Here is a 19955-nt window from a genome sequence, read left to right on the forward strand (position 1 = left end):
CGTCTAATTTTAGTATTTTCTTTTTTTATAGCCATCATTTTTTTCCGAAGTGTGAAGTCAATATCTATATTGAATTTTAGAGATAACAGTGGTGCTTTTTCTGTTGATTTACGTTTTAGTTCTCTCTCTCTCTCTCTCTCTCTCTCTCTCTCTCTCTCTCTCTCTCTCTCTCTCTCTCTCTCTCTCTCTCTCTCTCTCTCTCGGATTTATGTGAAATTCTTCAACAATTGATGCAATTTTTTTATTGTATTAATTTAGAAGCAATACACCTGCGCGTTGTGAGGACAGGTTTTGTCTGCTGGGATGGATTAGGGGCCGTGGGGGATTGGATGGGATGGGGATGGATAAGAGGCGGAGGTTGAATGATGAAGAGTGGGGGGAAAGGATTAGGAGGGATGGGGGGATAGAGGAGTTCAGGCGTGACAGGAGGTGAAACAGGTGAAACAGGAGCTGAGACACATGGTGACACAGGAGCTGAGACACATGGTGACACAGGAGCTGAGACACATGGTGACACAGGAGCTGAGACACATGGTGACACAGGAGCTGAGACACATGGTGACACAGGAGATGAGACACATGGTGACACAGGAGCTGAGACACATGGTGAATCAGGAGCTGAGACACATGGTGACACAGGAGCTGAGACACATGGTGACACAGGAGCTGAGACACATGGTGACACAGGAGCTGAGACACATGGTAACACAGGAGCTGAGACACATGGTGACACAGGAGCTGAGACACATGGTGACACAGGAGCTGAGACACATGGTGACACAGGAGCTGAGACACATGGTGACACAGGAGCTGAGACACATGGTGACACAGGAGATGAGACACATGGTGACACAGGAGCTGAGACACATGGTGATGACACAAAGGAGCTGAGACACATGGTGACACAGGAGCTGAGGACACATGGTGACACAGGAGCTGAGACACTGGTGACACAGGAGCTGAGACACATGGTGACACAGGAGATGAGACACATGGTGACACAGGAGCTGAGACACATGGTGACACAGAGCTGAGACACATGGTGACACAGGAGATGAGACACAAGGTGACACAGGAGGTGAGACACATGGTGACACAGGAGGTGAGACACATGGTGACACAGGAGCTGAGACACATGATGCCACAGGAGCTGAGAGAAGAGGGGGACAATAATGCTCAGACAAAGATTACAACAACAAAAGCAGTATCCTGCAGGATATCACCTGAACAGTCTCCAGGGAAGATATCAGCCCGCGGCCACTCTGCTAATAACAACATGTGTTCATCTTTATTACTCTCCTGAAGGTGCTGGAGCTTTATTACCTAGTGCAGTGTAAGATAAACAGGAGAATTGTGTGTGTAGGAGTAAAGACAGGTGGAGGAGGAGGAGGAGGGAGAGGCAGAAGAAATCACCTGTTCCACCCCCCCTTCCCCCTTCTTCCTGGGCATTGTTATCAACACTTGCTTCTTAGTGCTTTCTTCTTCATAATTATCTTGCTTCTTCTTCCCTGTATTATTAACACCTGTTTCTTCTTTTCTTTAACACTTGTTCCCCCCTTGACTTTTCTTTGGTACAACCACCTGATTCAATTTTATTTTGATTCTCCTTTCTTTTCGTTATCTTTAGAATCTGCTTCTCAGTTCCATCGATTTCGCCATCTACTTCGCATCCCATCTCAGGCATCTTCTCTTTGCTGTCCTTATAGTCTTCTCTCGATATTATCACTCGTTCCTCCTCACCTCACTCTCTTTATGGAGGGGGTGTGGTGTGGTGGTGGTGGTGTGGTGGTGGTGGTGGGATGGTGGTGGTGAGTGGGATGATGGTGGTGAGGGTGGTGTGGTGGTGGTAGTGTGGTGGTGGTGGTGTGGTGGTGGTGGTGGTGTGGTGGTCATGATGGTGGTGTGGAGGTGGTGTTTGTAGTGGTGTGGTGATGGTGGTGGTGGTGGTGGTGTTTGTAGTGGTGTGGTAGTGGTGTAGTGGTGGTGGTGGTGGTGGTGGTGTGGTAGTGGTGGTGTAGATGTGGTGGTGATGCAGTGGTGGTGATGACGTGATGATGTTATTAGTTTTTTCTTCTGAATAACCCATCACAATGAATGTCTGAAGTAGCTTGTAATATTAAATGGAATGTAATTTTTGTCAATGATAATAACTATTGTATAAAATGTGTGTGGATCCCATCCCATGTTGGAGTTGGAAAACATGACTTTGTAGATCGATTGGCCAATGAGGCTTGCAGGAGAGAAAACACTGATTATGACTTTGGACTATCTATGGACTATCTAATGCAATTATTAGAAACATACAAATTAAAGAAATTATTCAGATTTATAAGATTACTAAGAAGTGCCCAGAGACCTGGAAGCTGCAGTATTAAAAGTTATGACAAGTTTTGTAATAATAGGTATTTGTATGGTCAGCACAGTAGACCGGACCAGGCAATGTGATATAGTCATTGCAGTAATTCGCCTTGGCTATAGACACAAATGGCAGGTTAGTGAGGCTGAGACACTACCAGAATATTCAGATTGTAAATTCTGTGATAAACCATTTAATGCATTCACTAGAACACTATATTGTTGAATGTGAAACCGAAAATTTTTTTAGACCTACTGACCTATTGTACCATCAACTGTGTAACTATTTCATTGACTCTGATATCATCATTCTAACAATTTATACAAAATTTGCTTGTCAATTTTAAAGAATGAAGAACAATTTTAAATGATTTTCAAGCTGCATCTCTTATGAACCCATCCCTGCCCGTGTGTGGAAGTGCACAAAGGAAAGTTGATTTTACATATCCACACATTAAAACATTGATTGTAACCATGATATATATGTGCTTCAGCCTTCAGTTTAGACCTATTGTCCTGTGTATGACCCCTCTGTCCTGTGTGACAGTGAATACCAGCATTATCTTCACTTTAATAAGACTTAATTGAAATCCTCAGATTAGGCAAAATTGTAATTAAATTTTGTCAATAAAGATGTTAATAAAAATATTTTTTTTTTTGCAGGGATAGTGCTTCTCGAGCCGTTAGCCTCTGGCTGGCTCACTGAGTGTTGCTCATTTCTGACATACTCAGGTTGAAGGCTACAACGTGTGAGTGTTTATGACTCATATGTTGGCTTCAGTAAGGTTATGTACAATGTGTTGAACAACTTCTTCTGCGCTGTTAAATCTCAAGTTATAATCCTTTTCGGGATTGTAACTCATTGTGTTAGATAATGTTCCATGGGTCTGTTTGGCATTTCTCCACAAAGCTGACATTTCCTCTCTTCTTCTGGAAACCTGTAAACCTATTTCTTACACACATGTGCAGCCAAGCCTGATGCTGTGTAAGTCCATTTATGTTCTCCTATTGTTCTCTTTTAGCAAAATTAGTGGTTTGTGGTTAGTTTAAATTCCTGCAGGATCCTACGGATATTGCAACTGTTGCATTGTGGTATGTTGTGGTATGTAAATGTCTACATTCCTCCTCTTTGTTGCAAGTTGTGCAGCTTCAATTGCAATGATATTATCTGGTATTCCTTCATGACTTGGCATTCAGTGTTTTCCAAGGATATTCCTGCGCGGGCCCTAAGCCTCTGGCTGGCACCCAGTTGATACGTATTCAATGACCTTGACGTTAGCATTAATGCGGCAACATTTGTGTCCACGTGGATGTTGCTATGTAAGCGTTCTTGTTGTAAGTATTCAATGTCAGTTTTCGAATCAATATGTATGATAACGTGACGCTTGATATCGCTTCGAACCTGTCCCCCCTGAAGCCCACACTTAAAAGGACACCATTAGTGATAAAATGGTAGGGAAGGGGTCGACCAACATACACACTATTTTGCGACTCATTTCTTTCTCCGACATGACAAATGAAGGTGCAAATCGTGCTAAGTTTTCCTTGGAACACGACCTGTCGTATGGTTTACAACCAGGTCACCAATTACTGCTGGGTGAGCCGGGGCGGGAAGTTAAGGATTGGTGCTCCCTCCTCCACTCCTGGTTAACTCTGCCTTGCCAGGGCTCGAACCCTAACGAAAGCGTTCGCTGGGCGAGTGTGATACCACTACTATTAATACTTGTATAGTGCCTGATGCAACTAACTCTACAGTGCCACTGTAGAAAGGGCTCAATTGCAACTTCCATATACCACGAAAGGGCTCAATTGCAACTTCCATATACCACGAAACGGCTCAATTGCAGCCTCCATATCCCACGAAAGGGCTCAATTGCAACCCTCCAAATACCACGAAAGGGCTCAATTGCAACCTCCATATACCACGAAAGGGCTCAATTTCAAACCTCCATATACCAAGAAAGGGCTCAATTGCAACCTCCATATACCAAGAAAGGGTTCAATTGCAACCTCCATATACCAAGAAAGGGCTCAATTGCAACCTCCATATACCACGAATGGGCTCAATTGCAACCTCCACATACCAAGAAAGGGCTCAATTGCAACCTCCATATACCAAGAAAGGGCTCAATTGCAACCTCCACATACCAAGAAAGGGCTCAATTGCAACCTCCATATACCAAGAAAGGGCTCAATTGCAACCTCCATATACCAAGAAAGGGCTCAATTGTAGCCTTCACACATCACCTCTACCATCACAATGTTGTTATAAATTCAGCTACTCAGAACAAGTTCCAAGTAGCACGGGCTATGGTGAGCCCGAAACCAACATCACAATAGAATACATTCTGTTATTTTGTTTTTTACCATAGTCAGGCCTGAGTGATCCCTAAACCCCCGTACCATAATAAAAATATATGTTGCATATTAAGCCTGGCGAACGTTCGCCGGCTTAATCACGTTTGCCGGACGCCAGAACTGGGGGGGGTCAAGCTTGTGTTTACGGCTCGCCGGGCTCACCTTCGCCAGGGGCAATTCGCACTGCTGTTTTTATGGTTCCAGTTTGAGCTGGGAAGCCTTTGAGGCAGGAATTGCGTTGGTTTAACTCCCACTGTAACAAGTAAACCAGCTAATTGCCTGCGAGCGGTTTAATTAATAGGTATATGTGTCAGTTAACTGCTGTCTTTCCCCCCTCCCCATAGGGGTGTTAAAAAGGTCTACACCCCCCTATATATATATATATTTTTTTTTTTTAAGTATTATAGTCTTTTAGTAATCGACTGTCGTAGCTCAGTCGATTAAGGCAGTGTCTGGGATGCTCCCAGACGCAGGTTCGAATCCTCGTCACTGCCCTTGTGCATTTGTTCATTATAGTCTTTTGTTTTAGGAACGAGAGAGAGCATCTTCTGGAGCAGACAGAGGCGCCCAGGCTGAGACAAATCTCAGAGAAGATTAAGCGAGTTATGCCGGGCGTGTGTGTGTGTGTGTGTGTGTGTGTGTGTGTGTGTGTGTGTGTGTGTGTGTGTGACTCTGACCCGGGCGCCCTGCGCGCGCGCTCGCTCACCTCCCTTCCTCTGGAGGCTGGAGTGCGCGCGCCAAGATCCACACACTCTCTCTCTCTCCCTCCACAATTCTTCGCTCACTCAACATTCCTCCACTCAACGTTTCACTCAGCAACAACTCCCATTTGAGTTGTAATTCGCTGACTGAACACTTAATCTATCAATGATTATGACAAAGTCGAATAATTATGAAGCAAAAAAAAAAAAAAAAAAAAGAGTCTAGGAGCGAGTAATAGATAAAGTGAGGTGGGAAAAGACGAAAACTTGTGGGAAAATGTGAGTGAATAGGCGGGCGGCACACAACAGCTGGCCACCGACGGGCGCGCGCGCGTACACGCACCGCCCAAACTGCTTTTTACTGTACCGATTCTCTGTCTCTCTCTCTCTCTCAACTAATCTGAGAGAGAGAGAGAGAGAGAGAGAGAGAGAGAGAGAGAGAGAGAGAGAGAGAGAGAGAGAGAGAGAGAGAGAGAGAGAGAGAGAGAGAGAGAGAGAGAGAGAGAGAGAGAGAGAGAGAGAGAGAGGGCGTGTAGGAGGACTCCCCCTAACTAACAACTGGGCATCAAGTGAAGCATTCTGAATAGCGCGTTGGAAAATCAGGTGATGTGCGAGGGGAGGGGGGGGAGAGCAGGTGCTTGCTTAGTGATGCCCGCAACTCAGGTGCCGCGTGGGGGGAGGGGGGTGGGGGGGTCCAGGGGCTGTGAAGGAGGATGCGCAGTGGTGGGGGAGATGAGATAAGGGTGATGCTGCCCAAGCAAGGGAGAGAAGATGAGAACAAGTTCAGGGGAAGACAGAAGCAGACAGCGTCAGAGACAAACGAGAAGACCGTCATAGGGAGACAGAAGCAGATGTGGAGTTGTATGGGAGAAATATTTATTTCTCAGAGAAATAAAAAAAAGCAGTTTCAAGAGGGACACAAAAGCAAACAGCCTCAGACAATGTTAAGATTACAGTGTGTGTGTTTGGAATCCAGATCCTCTTAATCTTACCTTGCTGGATAATGTATTGTAGGAGGGAAGCTGGTGCTGTGATGCTGCATCTTCATCTTCATTCATCTCCCACTTCCCTCCCTCCTCGTCTCTATCTTATCGTCTCTCCCTTTCCTCGTTCCCTATATGTCTTACCACCTGATGGGACGTCGTCATAACAGCCTGGCTGGTCACGTAACTCACGTTTAAAATGAAACTATTTTGGCTAACCACAAACGTATAAACCCAATCAACCCGCCGAACCTATCGATGCCGATGCACAGAAAAAGTCAATATTACGGTTCTTTAATTTTCATTAATATATATCTTTTAATTTTTTGTTAACAGACTGGTTGATTGCGTTACAAATGCGACGTAGTAGGTAAACGCCTCACATTGCACTATTTCTCATTCTACATCTACAGTATATCTCAGTCTATACCTACAGTCTATCATATTCTACACCTACTGTGTCATCTCATTCTACATCTGCAGTATATCTCATCCGACACTTAGAACATATCTCATTATTCACCTACTGTATTTCTCATTCTAATGGACACTTGAATACACTATATATACAATGCATATAAAGTGTAGGAAATACTTTATTTGAATGACATGCAGCTAATCCTCAAACACAGGAGAAATTGTACTCAAAGTGCTTCGAATTATTTATATTATAAAAGTTTCTTGTGAGATGATAATACACACACACACACAGACCGTCAGTAGTTTCAAAGCGTTATGTGACAAAGAGTGCTGGGAAGACGGGACACCACGAGCGTATCTCTCATCCTGTAACTACACTTAGGTAATTACACTTAAGTAATTACACACACACACACAAACACTGAACTACAGGCCAGTTTCTCTAACTTGTATACCATTCAAGGTGATTGAAAAGATCGTGAGGAAAAGGCTCGCAGAGCATTTGAAGGGAAAGAGCTTTGTAACACACCACCAACATGGGTTCAGGGATGGTAAATCGTGTCTCACAGGCTTAATATAATTCAATGACCAAGCAACACAAATTAGGCAAGAAAGAGAAGGGTGGGCAGACTGCATTTTCTTGGCCTGTCAGAAAACCTTTGACACAGTACACCATAAAACGCTGTTACAAAAGTTGGAGCAACAGGCAGGAGTAAAAGGTAAGGTGCTTCAGTGGGTAAGGGAATATCTAACAGGAAACAGCAAGTAACTGTGAGGAGGAAGACATCAGACTGGCGAGATGTCACCAGCGGAGTCTCACAGGGCACTGTACTTGGACCCATCCTGTTTCTGATATATGTAAACGATCTTCCAGAAAGTATAGACTCATTCCTCTCAATGTTTGCTGATGATGCAAAAATATGAGAAGAATCAAGACAGATGAAGATAGACAGAGACTACAAGACGATCTGGACAAACTGGAGGAATGGTCTAGAAAATTGCGACTAAAGTTCAACTCAAGAAAGTGCAAAGTAATGAAATTAGACGAAGGGAGCAGAAGGCTGAACACAGAGTACCATCTGGGAGGTGAAATCCTGCAGAAGTCAAATAGAGAGAAAAATCTGGGGGTTAATATTACACCGAAACTGTCCCCAAAAAACAACATCAAAAGGATATCACCAGCGGCATATGCTAGATTGGCAGCTGTGTTATCGTTCAGGACCTTGTATATCACTTATGTCAGACTAATCCTGGAGTATGCAGGTTCAACATACCAGTTGCGTTGCTCCTGGCAGTATGGGTTCGAGTCACTTCTGGGGTGTGAGTTTTCAGTTGCATATAGTCCTGGGGACCATTCAGGTTTGTTCGCATTTGTGTTCCTCACGTGTGCCCCAAAGAATGAGGTGATTTGATAAAATGCTATGCCCAAGATTACCATCAGAGTGCCGGCGGGCTGATGGGCTAAATAGCCTCGGCTACCATCAGTTTTTGTCCGGTCGTGATGGTCAAGTGGATTAAGGCGTCCTGTACATACCAGTTGCGTTGCTCCTGGCAGTATGGGTTCGAGTCACTTCTGGGGTGTGAGTTTTCATTTATACATACATCATACATATATATATATATATATATATATATATATATATATATATATATATATATATATATATATATATATATATATATATATATATATATAAGCAAATTGAGAGAGAGACTGAGAAAACCCTCACCTGTCCTCACAGTGTTTCACTTAGCAACGGCCGACGCTGATTACACTAGGCCTATTTGTTTTTCACTCTCTTGCCTTCCCTCTTCCATGTAACCCTTTCCCTTTCTCTTCCTGAATACGCCTCCCCCCCTTACCCCTCCCCTCCCCCTCCTACAGAGCCTCCCAACGTCTTCTCCCTTCCACAAGACTTAAGAGGCCAGTCTGGAGTTACCAAAGAGGGCCGTGAGGTAACAAGATAATGGTGAATAGACGTCTTGTACGCAGGCGATGAGTCACAATAACGTGGCTAAATTATGTTGATCGACTTGAGAATGGTCCAGGACGGACTGAAACGTCGTCGTCCCTTCACCTTCTAGTGTGTGGTCTGGTCAACAGACGTCTTGTACCCAAAGGTGTGAAGTCAAGGAACCACAGTCGATCCTTTCAGACACAATATAAGACATTAAATAATGAATAAAGGGTGGCCAAATACTATCACGTCTGAATAAATTCTTAGGACCGAATACATGTTATATAACATGAATTTTTTGTCTTTATTGTTTTTTAACTCTGGAGGGTACAGGAGCATATGGCTTCTGACTCCTGTTAGCAGGCTGTGAGCACTCTTTTCCATAGCTCATGATAAGGTATTCCCCCCTAATCCTGGAACACTACTTACCAATTGTTTAACAACCAGGTACCCAGTTAAGGATTGGTGCCTAGACAATCCTCCCTGGCCAGGACTCGAACCCAGGCAAAATCACTCGTGAGGCGCAGGAGAGAGAGTTTCCACTGCGCCATTAGAAACTGTTATTGTCTTATAAGTCGAAATCAGACTCATCTCTTTAGAGAACAGGTCAGTCCATCACCTAAAAATAGTTATGTTAAAACTAAATTTGAAAAAATATTCTAACACGACTACAAATTAATAACCCCTCCCCCTTACACACACACACAGTTACGATGAAAGGCTGCATGAAACTGCACCTCACGACACTGGAAGACAGAAGAGTAAGAGGAGACATGATCACTACCTACAAAATTCTCAGAGGAATTGACAGGGTAGATCAGGATAAACTTTTTAACACGTGTGGTACGCGAACAAGGGGACACAGGTGGAGACTGAGTACCCAACCACAAGGGACGTTAGAAAGAACTTTTTCAGTGTCAGAGTAGTTAACAGATGGAATGCATTAGGCAGTGATGTGTTGGAGGCTGACTCCATACACAGTTTCAAATGTAGATATGATAGAGCCCAGTAGGCTCAGGAATCTGTACATCAGTTGATTGACGGTCGAGAGGCGGGACCAAAGAACCAGAGCTCAACCCCCGCAAGCACAAATTAGGCGAGTACAATTAGGTGAGTACACACGTCAGACTAGCCTCATAAACAATGTCCACCCTCATTAATGTTGCCTAAATGCTCGTTAATCCTGCTACCACCTACTGTGTTAACGAATTAAAAAAAAACTCTATGTTCACAAATGGTTGTATTTGAACTTTTTTGAACAGTGCTTCGTTCTTGTATTGTATTCAACCGCAACTATAGTTCTTCCACGAACTAGCGCTACCAATAATAGGACAGCATTTATTGTCAGCAAAAGACACCTACAGATATTTGTTGGAACTGATTTTATCTATGAATTATGGGGAAGTTAAACCATTGCAAGATTGACTTGGGATAACAGAGCATTCCACGCGGGCGGCAAGTCACATAGGGAGCGAAACTAATGGAATTTATGACGACAAAATTTTAAAGCAATAATGTCAAGGGGCCCACAAGAATGAGTGATAATGACAAAGTAGTCAGATTTGACCAGAACCATTGAGATAAATGAACATTTTTAGATAAATGAACACCGTGAACAATTTAGATCAATGATAGATCACTGGAGTAAAATCATGTGTGTGTGTATGTGTGTGTGTGTGTGTGTGTGTGTGTGTGTGTGTGTGTGTGTGTGTGTGTGTGTGTGTGTGTGTGTGTATGTGAGTCACAGTCTTTTTTAAGGTTCTTCTCCTTTTCTATCTGGCTATACTCTAAGTCTTATTTCCCCTTCCATGCTATTTTTTGCTTAGTACTTTCACTATGCTTCAGCTTATCGGCATGTTTGACTGACTGAATGACTGACTATCTGTCAGTCTTATCCTGGTTCCTGGTAACTGCTCCTCAGTCCAGTAATTCTCCGTGGCAGTCTAATCGTTCTCTTCACTGACTGGTAACTGATACCGTTTGAATGGTAGCCGGGTCTCGTGGACGTTCACGTTTACCAAGTAGTCGTTCTCAGATGACTGTTTGTCTCCTATATAGTTGGTTCCATTTGTCTGACAGCTGGTCCTGCCTGGTAGTTCCTGCCTGGTAGTTCCTGCCTGGTAGTTCCTGCCTGGTAGTTCCTGCCTGGTAGTTCCTGCCTGGTAGTTCCTGCCTGGTAGTTCCTTCCTGGTAGTTCCTGTCTGGTAGTTCCTGCCTGGTAGTTCCTTCCTGGTAGTTCCTGCCTGGTAGTTCCTGCCTGGTAGTTCCTGCCTGGTAGCTATCTTACCCACGCCAACCAACCCTACCTAACACCGTTTTGGCTTAAACAACACCATTCAAATAATCCGCACTCATATACTTATAGATACTCACTCACCTCAAGATAACCTCAAGATTGTCCACTCATTCACTCACTCACTCTCTCACTCTTTCACTCTCTTATTCACTGACTCATTCTCTTTCTCTCTCTCTCTCTCTCTCTCTCTCTCTCTCTCTCTCTCTCTCTCTCTCTCTCTCTCTCTCTCTCTCTCTCTCTATCTCTCTCTCTCTCTCTCTCTCTCTCTCTCTCTCTCTCTCTCTCTCTCTCTCTCTCTATCTCTTTGTTTCGTTGCGTCTGTTCTTTAGTTATTATTGACTGTTAGAGACAAGGAATTAGACAGGTGACAGGTGTTACTCAGGCTACGCAGGTGGAGAGTGTGTAGAAATGGAGAGAAGGGAGGAAAGGAGTGAGGGAGTGAGGGAGTGAGGGAGGGAGGGAGTGAGGGAGTGAGGGAGATGACGGAGGAGCCTCGTGGCAAGAGCATGCAGAATATCTAGTGTTTTGATGGTGGTACGTTAACCCGAGTTTGACCTTGAGTGTGTGAGAGCAACAGCTGCTTGTAGGAGTAAGGAAGGGAGGAGAGGAGGATGTTGAGAAGACAGGGAGGAAGAGGAGGAGGAGAACTAGAAGAGAGAGACATGAAGGACAGAGGGGAAGGGTTGTGATAGAGAAGCCCACTGACACAATACTACATCTTTCTGGAGGGTTATAGGGAAGGATTTAAGATATGGGAGAAGGAAGTGAAAAACAGAGAGGGAGGAACAGGTGAAATACAGGGATGGAAGGATGGAAAAAGGAGTGAGAGGGGGTTGGAATACATAAAGAAGGATAGGTTACTGGGTTGAGTGACTAGGCTGCTTGGATGGGTGAACCTACCTACGTGTGCTTACCTAAATACTCTGGCAAGGTCGAACATAAGCTCCTTAGGAGCGGAACAACTCGTCCTGTTAACTAATTGGGTACATATATTTACATTATCGTAACCAACGTTACAAATTCAGCCTATTAGGGAAAATCAACGGCTCACGATTATTATCTACTTTTTCCATGCATCGGACTCGATAGGTTTGGTGGGTTGCTTGGGTTAGTACGCTTCTGGTTAAGCTTAAAAGGTTGGATTTTTTACGGAGTAGCCAATCAAGAGAACGGGCTGCATGTTTCTGATCAGTAACCAACCGAATGTATATTGTATTTCCATGCACAAAATTATACATTTTCTCATACAGCCCCACCTCAAAATCCTTTCAATACACACTTGATGAAACATAAGAAAATTGTGTTCTTCATAAACAAACAAACAAAAACTTGTGAAATATGCCCTCTCCGCCGGCATATTTCCACTTGGACTGGACGGTAGAGCGACGGTCTCGCTTCATGCAGGTCGGCGTTCAATCCCCGACCGTCCACAAGTGGTTGGGCACCATTCCTTTCCCTCCGTCCCATCCCAAATCTTTATCCTGATCCCTTCCCAGTACTATATAGTCGTAATGGCTTGGTTCTTTCCCCCCTGATAGTTCCTTTCTTCTCCGCCGGCAAATAGATTAAGTTCCTTTTAACATCTATCTGACTCACTCGTCGACTTGGTAAGGAGAAGATATCTTCAGTAGAAAGCACTATAAGCCATTACGACCATATAGCAAGGATAGAAATGGAATGGAAATATATGGAATGGAAATATCCCATCCCATATAGCACTTGGGATGGATAGGAGGACAACGATTTCAGACAGGACGGAGGAAAGAAATAGTGCCCAACCACTTCGACGTCGGGATTTGAACACCAATCCTTAGATCGTTATTCTACGGTCTAATCTAGGTGAATGGATAAAGAAGGAGGGGGGGGGGGGCACTTCATAGGACCTGATCGAGACCTCATTCTTATTGGTCTTCACCTTCCCCGGCGGAGGCGGAAACAATTGGGCAGAGTTTCTTTCACCCTGATGCTACTGTTCACCTAGCAGTAAATAGGTACCTGGGAGTTAGACAGCTGCTACGGGCTGCTTCCTGGGGATGTGTAACAAAATGGAGACCTGGTCGAGGACCGGGCCGCGGAGACGCTAAGCCCCGAAATCATCTCAAGATAACCTGAAGATAACCAGGATAATCCTCTTTCAACTCCTGTGTTCGTATTCACTGCCCTCGTTATTCATACGCTTGTTTTACTTTGATTTCTTAAGAACATCTTTTTAAGAACGTCTGGGATCATCCCGGACGTAGGTTCGAACCCTGATCACGACCCTTGTGGATTTGTTCATTTGATGTATCACGCTATTGTGATTTATGAGTGTATTTTCCTCTATATTTCACTTGCACTATTCGGCACAACGACGGCCTGGCTTCTTGCATGGTCAGGGCTCGATTCCCTATGTTCCAAGGGGGTAGGGCGCCTTACAAGTGCTATATAACCATATTGCCTAACAGCTTTCTCATGTCAATTACTTATCCGTATCATTAGCTTCTCGCGATCCTGGTATTCTGTGTAAATCAAATTAACTTTAATAAAGGAAATAAATACAAATATCTACACTTACTACGAGCAAAAAAAAAAAGGATCATACCTTGTACCCTTATGTTATAACTTTAATATAAACAAAGCAATACCCTAATATTATATATTTTTTGTATAAAAAATCCTGCTATATCTCTCTGTAATAGATTCTCTAAAATCAGAGATTGCGGTCAACGGAGGCGTAGTAAACCATTCCTATGCCACAATTACCTAGCAATTGAGCACATTGTTGTGTGCTGCAAGGATGCTATTATCGATCTTCCCCTGGAAATTTATCGGTTAGTCCTGAATTGCCGATGTTCGGTTAGTCCTGAATTGCCGATGTTATCATCTCATTCCTCCCTTCGTGTGTGTGTGTGTATTCACCTAGTTTTGCTTGTGGGGGTTGAGCTCTGGCTCTTTCGCCCCGCCTCTCAACTGTCAATCAACTGGTGTACAGGTTCCTGAGCCTACTGGGCTTTATCATATCTACACTTGAAACTGTGTATGGAGTCAGCCTCTACCACATCACTTCCTAATGCATTCCATTTGTCAATTCATTGACATTGCATTCCATGTGTGGAATGTATTGAATGCATTCCATGTGTGTGTATGTGTGTGTGTGTGTGTGTGTGTGTGTGTGTGTGTGTGTGTGTGTGTGTGTGTGTGTGTGTGTGTGTGTGTGTGTGTGTGTGTGTGTGTGATTGACAATATTAGGAACAACACAGACAGCTGACACCAGGTAATCTAGCAACAGATAAGAAATTGAATTTGTTGAGGGGGGATAATAATAGAGAAAGGTGTTAATAATACATAATAAAGATGGAACAGGTGTTAATAATACATAATAAAGAAGGAACAGGTGTTTAACTCCCGATCGCAGACCCCCTTGAAATTACTCCATCTCACTTGCTCCATACAAGATATATTTACCTAATAGAACACATTCTCCTGATAGATCTTGCTGAGATCAGCGCGCCACTGATGCCAACCCAAAACAGAGTCAGAGATGAGAGACGAGGCAGACCGAGGTGATAATTCTGATGAATATAAAAGATGCACGAGAGGAAGCTCAATAGACTCGTTGATCACAGTGGAGAGAGATCAACCACAGAGCCCCGAGGCGAGGCAACAGGAGGGAAGTGGTCACGAAGGAGGAAATCAGTGTAAAAACACTGTTCAACGACATGCGTGTGCTTTATGCCGAGGAAAGATAGATAGTCAATCTTATAGTCAACTGTCAATCACCCGCCAATCAGATGCACCGTCATGTCTGGTTGGTGCAGACACGCACCAAGTGGTGGAGAGACACGGCAAGAGTGAGAGAATCAGACCCCGCAGGAAGGATGATTGGCGTAATGGGTCTGTATGTATTATGAATGGACAGTGTATGCCATATGAAAGAGGCATGAAAAACAAAGAAATTGCGGAAGGAGAAGCAACATATAAAGTATGGATGAACGAGAATGAAATAAATGGAGAGATGTGCAAACGTAAGAGGGATTACAATCTGGAGAGATCGACAGAGATGCAACCCATTGCGAAACGATGCCACAGGGGAATACTGAAGGAGATGCTGTAGCAAACCTCTCTCTCTCCCTCTCTCTCTCTCTCTCTCTCTCTCTCTCTCTCTCTCTCTCTCTCTCTCTCTCTCTCTCTCTCTCTCTCTCTCTCTCTCTCTCTCCACTCAGTCTCCTGAAATCTCAGGCTAGCTCCCCACCTACCCTGCTTACTGAGGTATAACAGCAAACGCTCACAAAGCAGACGTCAGCATATAACTAAACCCAGTCAGACACTGGCCGCGCGCCTGGGTGATGCTGGTTGAATGGTAATTCCGAAGAATAGGAATATATTAGGCTTATAATGGTTAGGATGAGAAGATGTGAATTAGTTTTACGAGACCATTTAGCTACTTAGATAGGTTACCCCACGGTAGGGGCCTGAATTTAGTTAAGAACGTCAACAAAGAGTGTATGTGGAGTTCTGCAAACTGGTAGAAACCGATATGAACTGTTTGGTGGAATGAGGAACTTGCAAGAGCAGTTGACGATAAGTAAAATAAATGGATTTCATGGATAGAGAGAATGAGTGAGGCAAGAATATGGGATGGGAGACTGAAACTCATGCGTAAAGAATGCTTTAATAGAAAAATAAAACCAGCGAATGTAAAGATAAAGAGAACAATATTCTTGAAAGAGATTGATCTTTTGGGAAGAAGGAAGATTTGCAGAGAAAATGATAAACGTGTAAAGGGGAATGTTAAAGAATAACATGACATAATGTTATATGATAACAGAGGATTAGAAGAACGTAGATAATATACTTTCAAAATCTTATTGAAGAAAGTGATGAAAGAGGCGCTAATATGAGCATGATTGGCTCATGACGTGAGAAGAGTGCAAGAATGAATGGCAGTTAATATACCAATGGAAGAGGCTATTACATTACTGAATAACCTGAAATATGGAAAAGCTTCAGGTGCTGTTGATGAATGTTCTAGGGAGGGAAATTAAATGGAAGAGATGTGATATTACCATGCGGCGTGGAATAGTGGTGATGTGACAAAAAGTTGGAAAAGAGCAGTAATTATATCACTATGTAAAAATAAAGATCTTAGCATAGTGTAAGGATTGTGTAGACACTGGTTTACTAACTGTATAACAGAACACTGATCGGTTTACAACAACATAAAATATTTCTTCTGTGGTGGAAGAGGATGAGATGATGAGATATTTGCAATGAGACACCTTATAGAAAAGTCAAGTGATTGCAATTTGTATATGGCAACATAGGAAAAACAAATCAAGTAAATAGAGAAGTACTTTGGAAAGTGATGAGTACATAGAGTATTAGCGAAGTGTTGGCAGGTATTGTGAAGAGGTTCTAAGCATCTAGTAGTCATATGTATGTGTTAAAGTGTGTACAATGACTGATTGTTTATGCAGGTGTATGTTAGGGTTGTGTGTTGTTACCTATGGATGGGGTGATGGGGGAGGCTAAGGGAAACAACACTTAAGAATGGGTAAGCGTCTATCCAGCGAGGTTTTCATCTTTTCCCGCAAGCAGGTTATCTTGAGGTTATCTTGAGGTTATCTTGAGGTTATCTTGAGATGATTTCGGGGCTTTTTAGTGTCCCCGAGGCCCGGTCCTCGACCAGGCCTCCACCCCCAGGAAGCAGCCCGTGACAGCTGACTAACACCCAGGTACCTATTTTACTGCTAGGTAACAGGAGCATAGGGTGAAAGAAACTTTGCCCATTGTTTCTCGCCGTCGCCTGGATCGAACCCAGGACCACAGGATCACAAGTCCAGCGTGCTGTCCGCTCGGCCGACCGGCTCCCTGCAGGTGTGTGATTACTCGAGAAAGACTCGCGGGACCGACACACACGACTGACTGGGTGTCATCCCGGAATGTCTTCGATGTTCCTCCTTACACTATAAGAAGCTTCAGGTAAGTAGTAGTAGTGATGATAAGCTGGCGTGAAAATATAATTAAGCTTCAAGCAGTCAAGATGCTGTAAGTTAGGTTGGTGGTGATAATACTTGAGTAACGGTAACGCAATGACGCTGATGTGACGAATATCTTTCCTTTTCTTTCTCTCTTTTCTGTCCATTGTTTTCTTTACGTTCCCTTACTATCCTCTTCTTATTCCTATTACTATCTCCTCATTCGGTGGTTATAATAGGAGCTGTCTCGTATGGGCCAATAGGCAATCTGAAATTCTTATTCCTACTACTGTCTCCTCTACTACACTTTGCTCCTCACCTCTCTCTAGCCTATTTATTGCCTGCATCTACTTCCTGTTCACACGGGAGACATCTCCCGTCACGCAGGGTGCAGTCGCACCTTCACAGATCTCCAGTATCATTTATTGATACTGGTAATGGCTCAAAAGGGCCACCACTTACGGGCTATTCATGCCCGTGCCACCTTTTGGGTGGCTTAATCTTCATCAATCAATCAATTCCTGTTCACAATCGACTTGAGAATGGTCCAGGACGGACCGAATCGTCGTCGTCCCTTCACCTTCTAGTGTGAGGTTTGGTCAACTGATGTGACGAACAGTCTTGAAGCACTCCAAATGAGGTAGGTATCCATGCTATCATTCCTACACCCACCTCGTCCCTTCTCGAGGCGAGGGAAAGGACCCCGAGACTGCTACTGCTTCGCTGTGCACCCTAAATATGCCACGTCCAGAGGCCCCGGATCACTATTTACAGCCGTGTTGAAATCCAGCGGCGGTATTTTTGGCAGAGCGTCTCGCATGCCTGCGCTCAGGGGCCCCTGCCACGAAAATATATAGAAAAGAGAACCCCAAAAGCCTCGCAAAGCTCCGATTGCATCAACTTTATTGACAGTGAAGCGTGTTTTCGGTCTTTCCCGGGGATCAGGGCGCCAATAACTTACAGGAGCCAGACCGCAGCTGGCGCACTAACAAGGCGGACACAAGACTTCGCGGACCGCCAAAACCGCAGAGTGCTCCATGAGGGCGGCTAATAAAAGGGAGATACCTGTTAGCCCCCCGTGCTATAGAGCCCCGTAACTACCACGTATAAGGTCTCCGGCTCAATGGCTGGAGGAACGCGGCTGCGTCTTCCATGTGACTCCAGCCAGAGAGGCTGTTCTGACCCCCTCCTCGGTGGGCCGTCCAGCCCAGGCTAGGCGCGCGCCGTGCCTAGCCTGGAGAACTCTCCGGGTGATAGATTTTTATACATATTTTTACTTTTATTTTATATCTCTTTTTAATTTGTATATCTCTTTTTACTTTATATCTAGTGCTACTCACCCACTCTCCCATTCTCTCACTGCATAACTCCTCCCCTCATGTGGTGATCCAGTCATCATTTCATTACCTCTCACCGCTGTGAGGAGGGGAGGGGGGGGGGATCGTGAGGGAGAGGAGGAGGAGGGGGGCGGGGGGGGGGGGTTCTACTGTGGTATTTCAGAATTTTAAGTAACAGTTTGGTTGTTTTTGGTTTGTGGTTCCTTATTGTTTAGGTCTCGTTTTCCTGGTTCTTGATGTGGTCCAGGTTGTGGTCTTCAGAGACCGTTTTCGGACCAACCCTTATCTGCTCAGCGGACCAACCCTTGTCTGCTCAGCGGACCAACCCTTGTCTGCTCAGCGGACCAACCCTTGTCTGCTCAGCGGACCAACCCTTGTCTGCTCAGAGAACCAACCCTTGTCTGCTCAGAGGACCAACCCTTGTCTGCTCAGCGGACCAACCCTTGTCTGCTCAGCGGACCAACCCTTGTCTGCTCAGCGGACCAACCCTTGTCTGCTCAGCGCGTAGAGGCTCCTGAAGCTATCGCACGCAGATGTTACTAAATAATTACAGTTATACATTGACAATCCCACTAACATAACAATCACCACCATTCCACAACAATCACTCCTTGCTACCTTATCAATCACCCCACCACCACAACAATCATGCCGCCCCCTAATACCAAAATCATCGCCACTTCTACAATCAACACAACTGACGCCAACATTATGAAAAGCACCATCACAACCAGCATAACACCACCACAACCACCATAACACCACCACAACCAGCATAACACCACCTACAACTACCAGAACACCACCACGACCACCAGAACACCACCACAACCACGAGAACACCACCACAACTACCAGAACACCACCACAACCACTAGCACCACCACAAACACCACCACAACCACTAGCACCACCACAAACACCCCCGTTAACACCAACAGCTGCAGCCGCTCCACCACTGCCTCTAAGCGTCAGGTGAGATACGTAGATTAGCGTGCTTGAGGGAGACAAAACGCCCCGACCATCATATGCTTCTTTGTGGCAAAGACCCCGAGCTTTGACCCCGATCCTGAGAGAGAGAGAGAGAGAAAGAGAGAGAGAGAGAGAGAGAGAGAGAGAGAGAGAGAGAGAGAGAGAGAGAGAGAGAGAGAGAGAGAGAGAGAGAGAGAGAGAGAGAGAGAGAGAGCGAGAGAGCACACATCAATAGCTATGCAGGAAATTCATAGCATTCAGGAAAAGATTCCAGCGTCATCTACCCTCCCACAGGAGTAGTCAACTCCCACATCCACCCGTGCTAACTGGTTGCTACTGCTTCTGTTACCTCAGGCGCTGCTGTTGCCTGCTACTTCCGTTGCCACTATTGATGCTCCAATTCGTAGTGTGAGTGAAGCCGCAGCAGCACTATCACAGTCAGTGTGCCTAGAGTTATGTAAGGTCTGAACGGTAATCAGGGGATTTGTAATGCAATAAGCAGACCAGCGCTTATTTTTTGAGCTTGTGGCCCCTTCCTAGCCACGTGGTTTGCTTGTGAAACGATTTGAACAATTAAGAGTGCGTAATTTGACGTTCTCTGAGAGAGCGGTGGGAAGA

The 19955-nt window shown here is 44.6% G+C and overlaps 1 protein-coding gene across 1 annotated transcript; it reads left to right on the forward strand.

The window, feature by feature from the left end:
- Positions 1-459: 459 nt before the first annotated feature.
- LOC138355617 (probable inactive protein kinase DDB_G0270444) lies at positions 460-891 on the forward strand. Its single transcript, XM_069310935.1, has one exon. It carries the CDS (start codon positions 460-462, stop codon positions 889-891), a length of 432 nt encoding a protein of 143 aa, XP_069167036.1.
- The last annotated feature ends 19064 nt before the right edge of the window (positions 892-19955 follow it).

This window comes from Procambarus clarkii, chromosome 6 (assembly GCF_040958095.1).
Source record: "Procambarus clarkii isolate CNS0578487 chromosome 6, FALCON_Pclarkii_2.0, whole genome shotgun sequence".
Classification (NCBI taxonomy): Eukaryota; Metazoa; Arthropoda; class Malacostraca; order Decapoda; family Cambaridae; genus Procambarus; species Procambarus clarkii.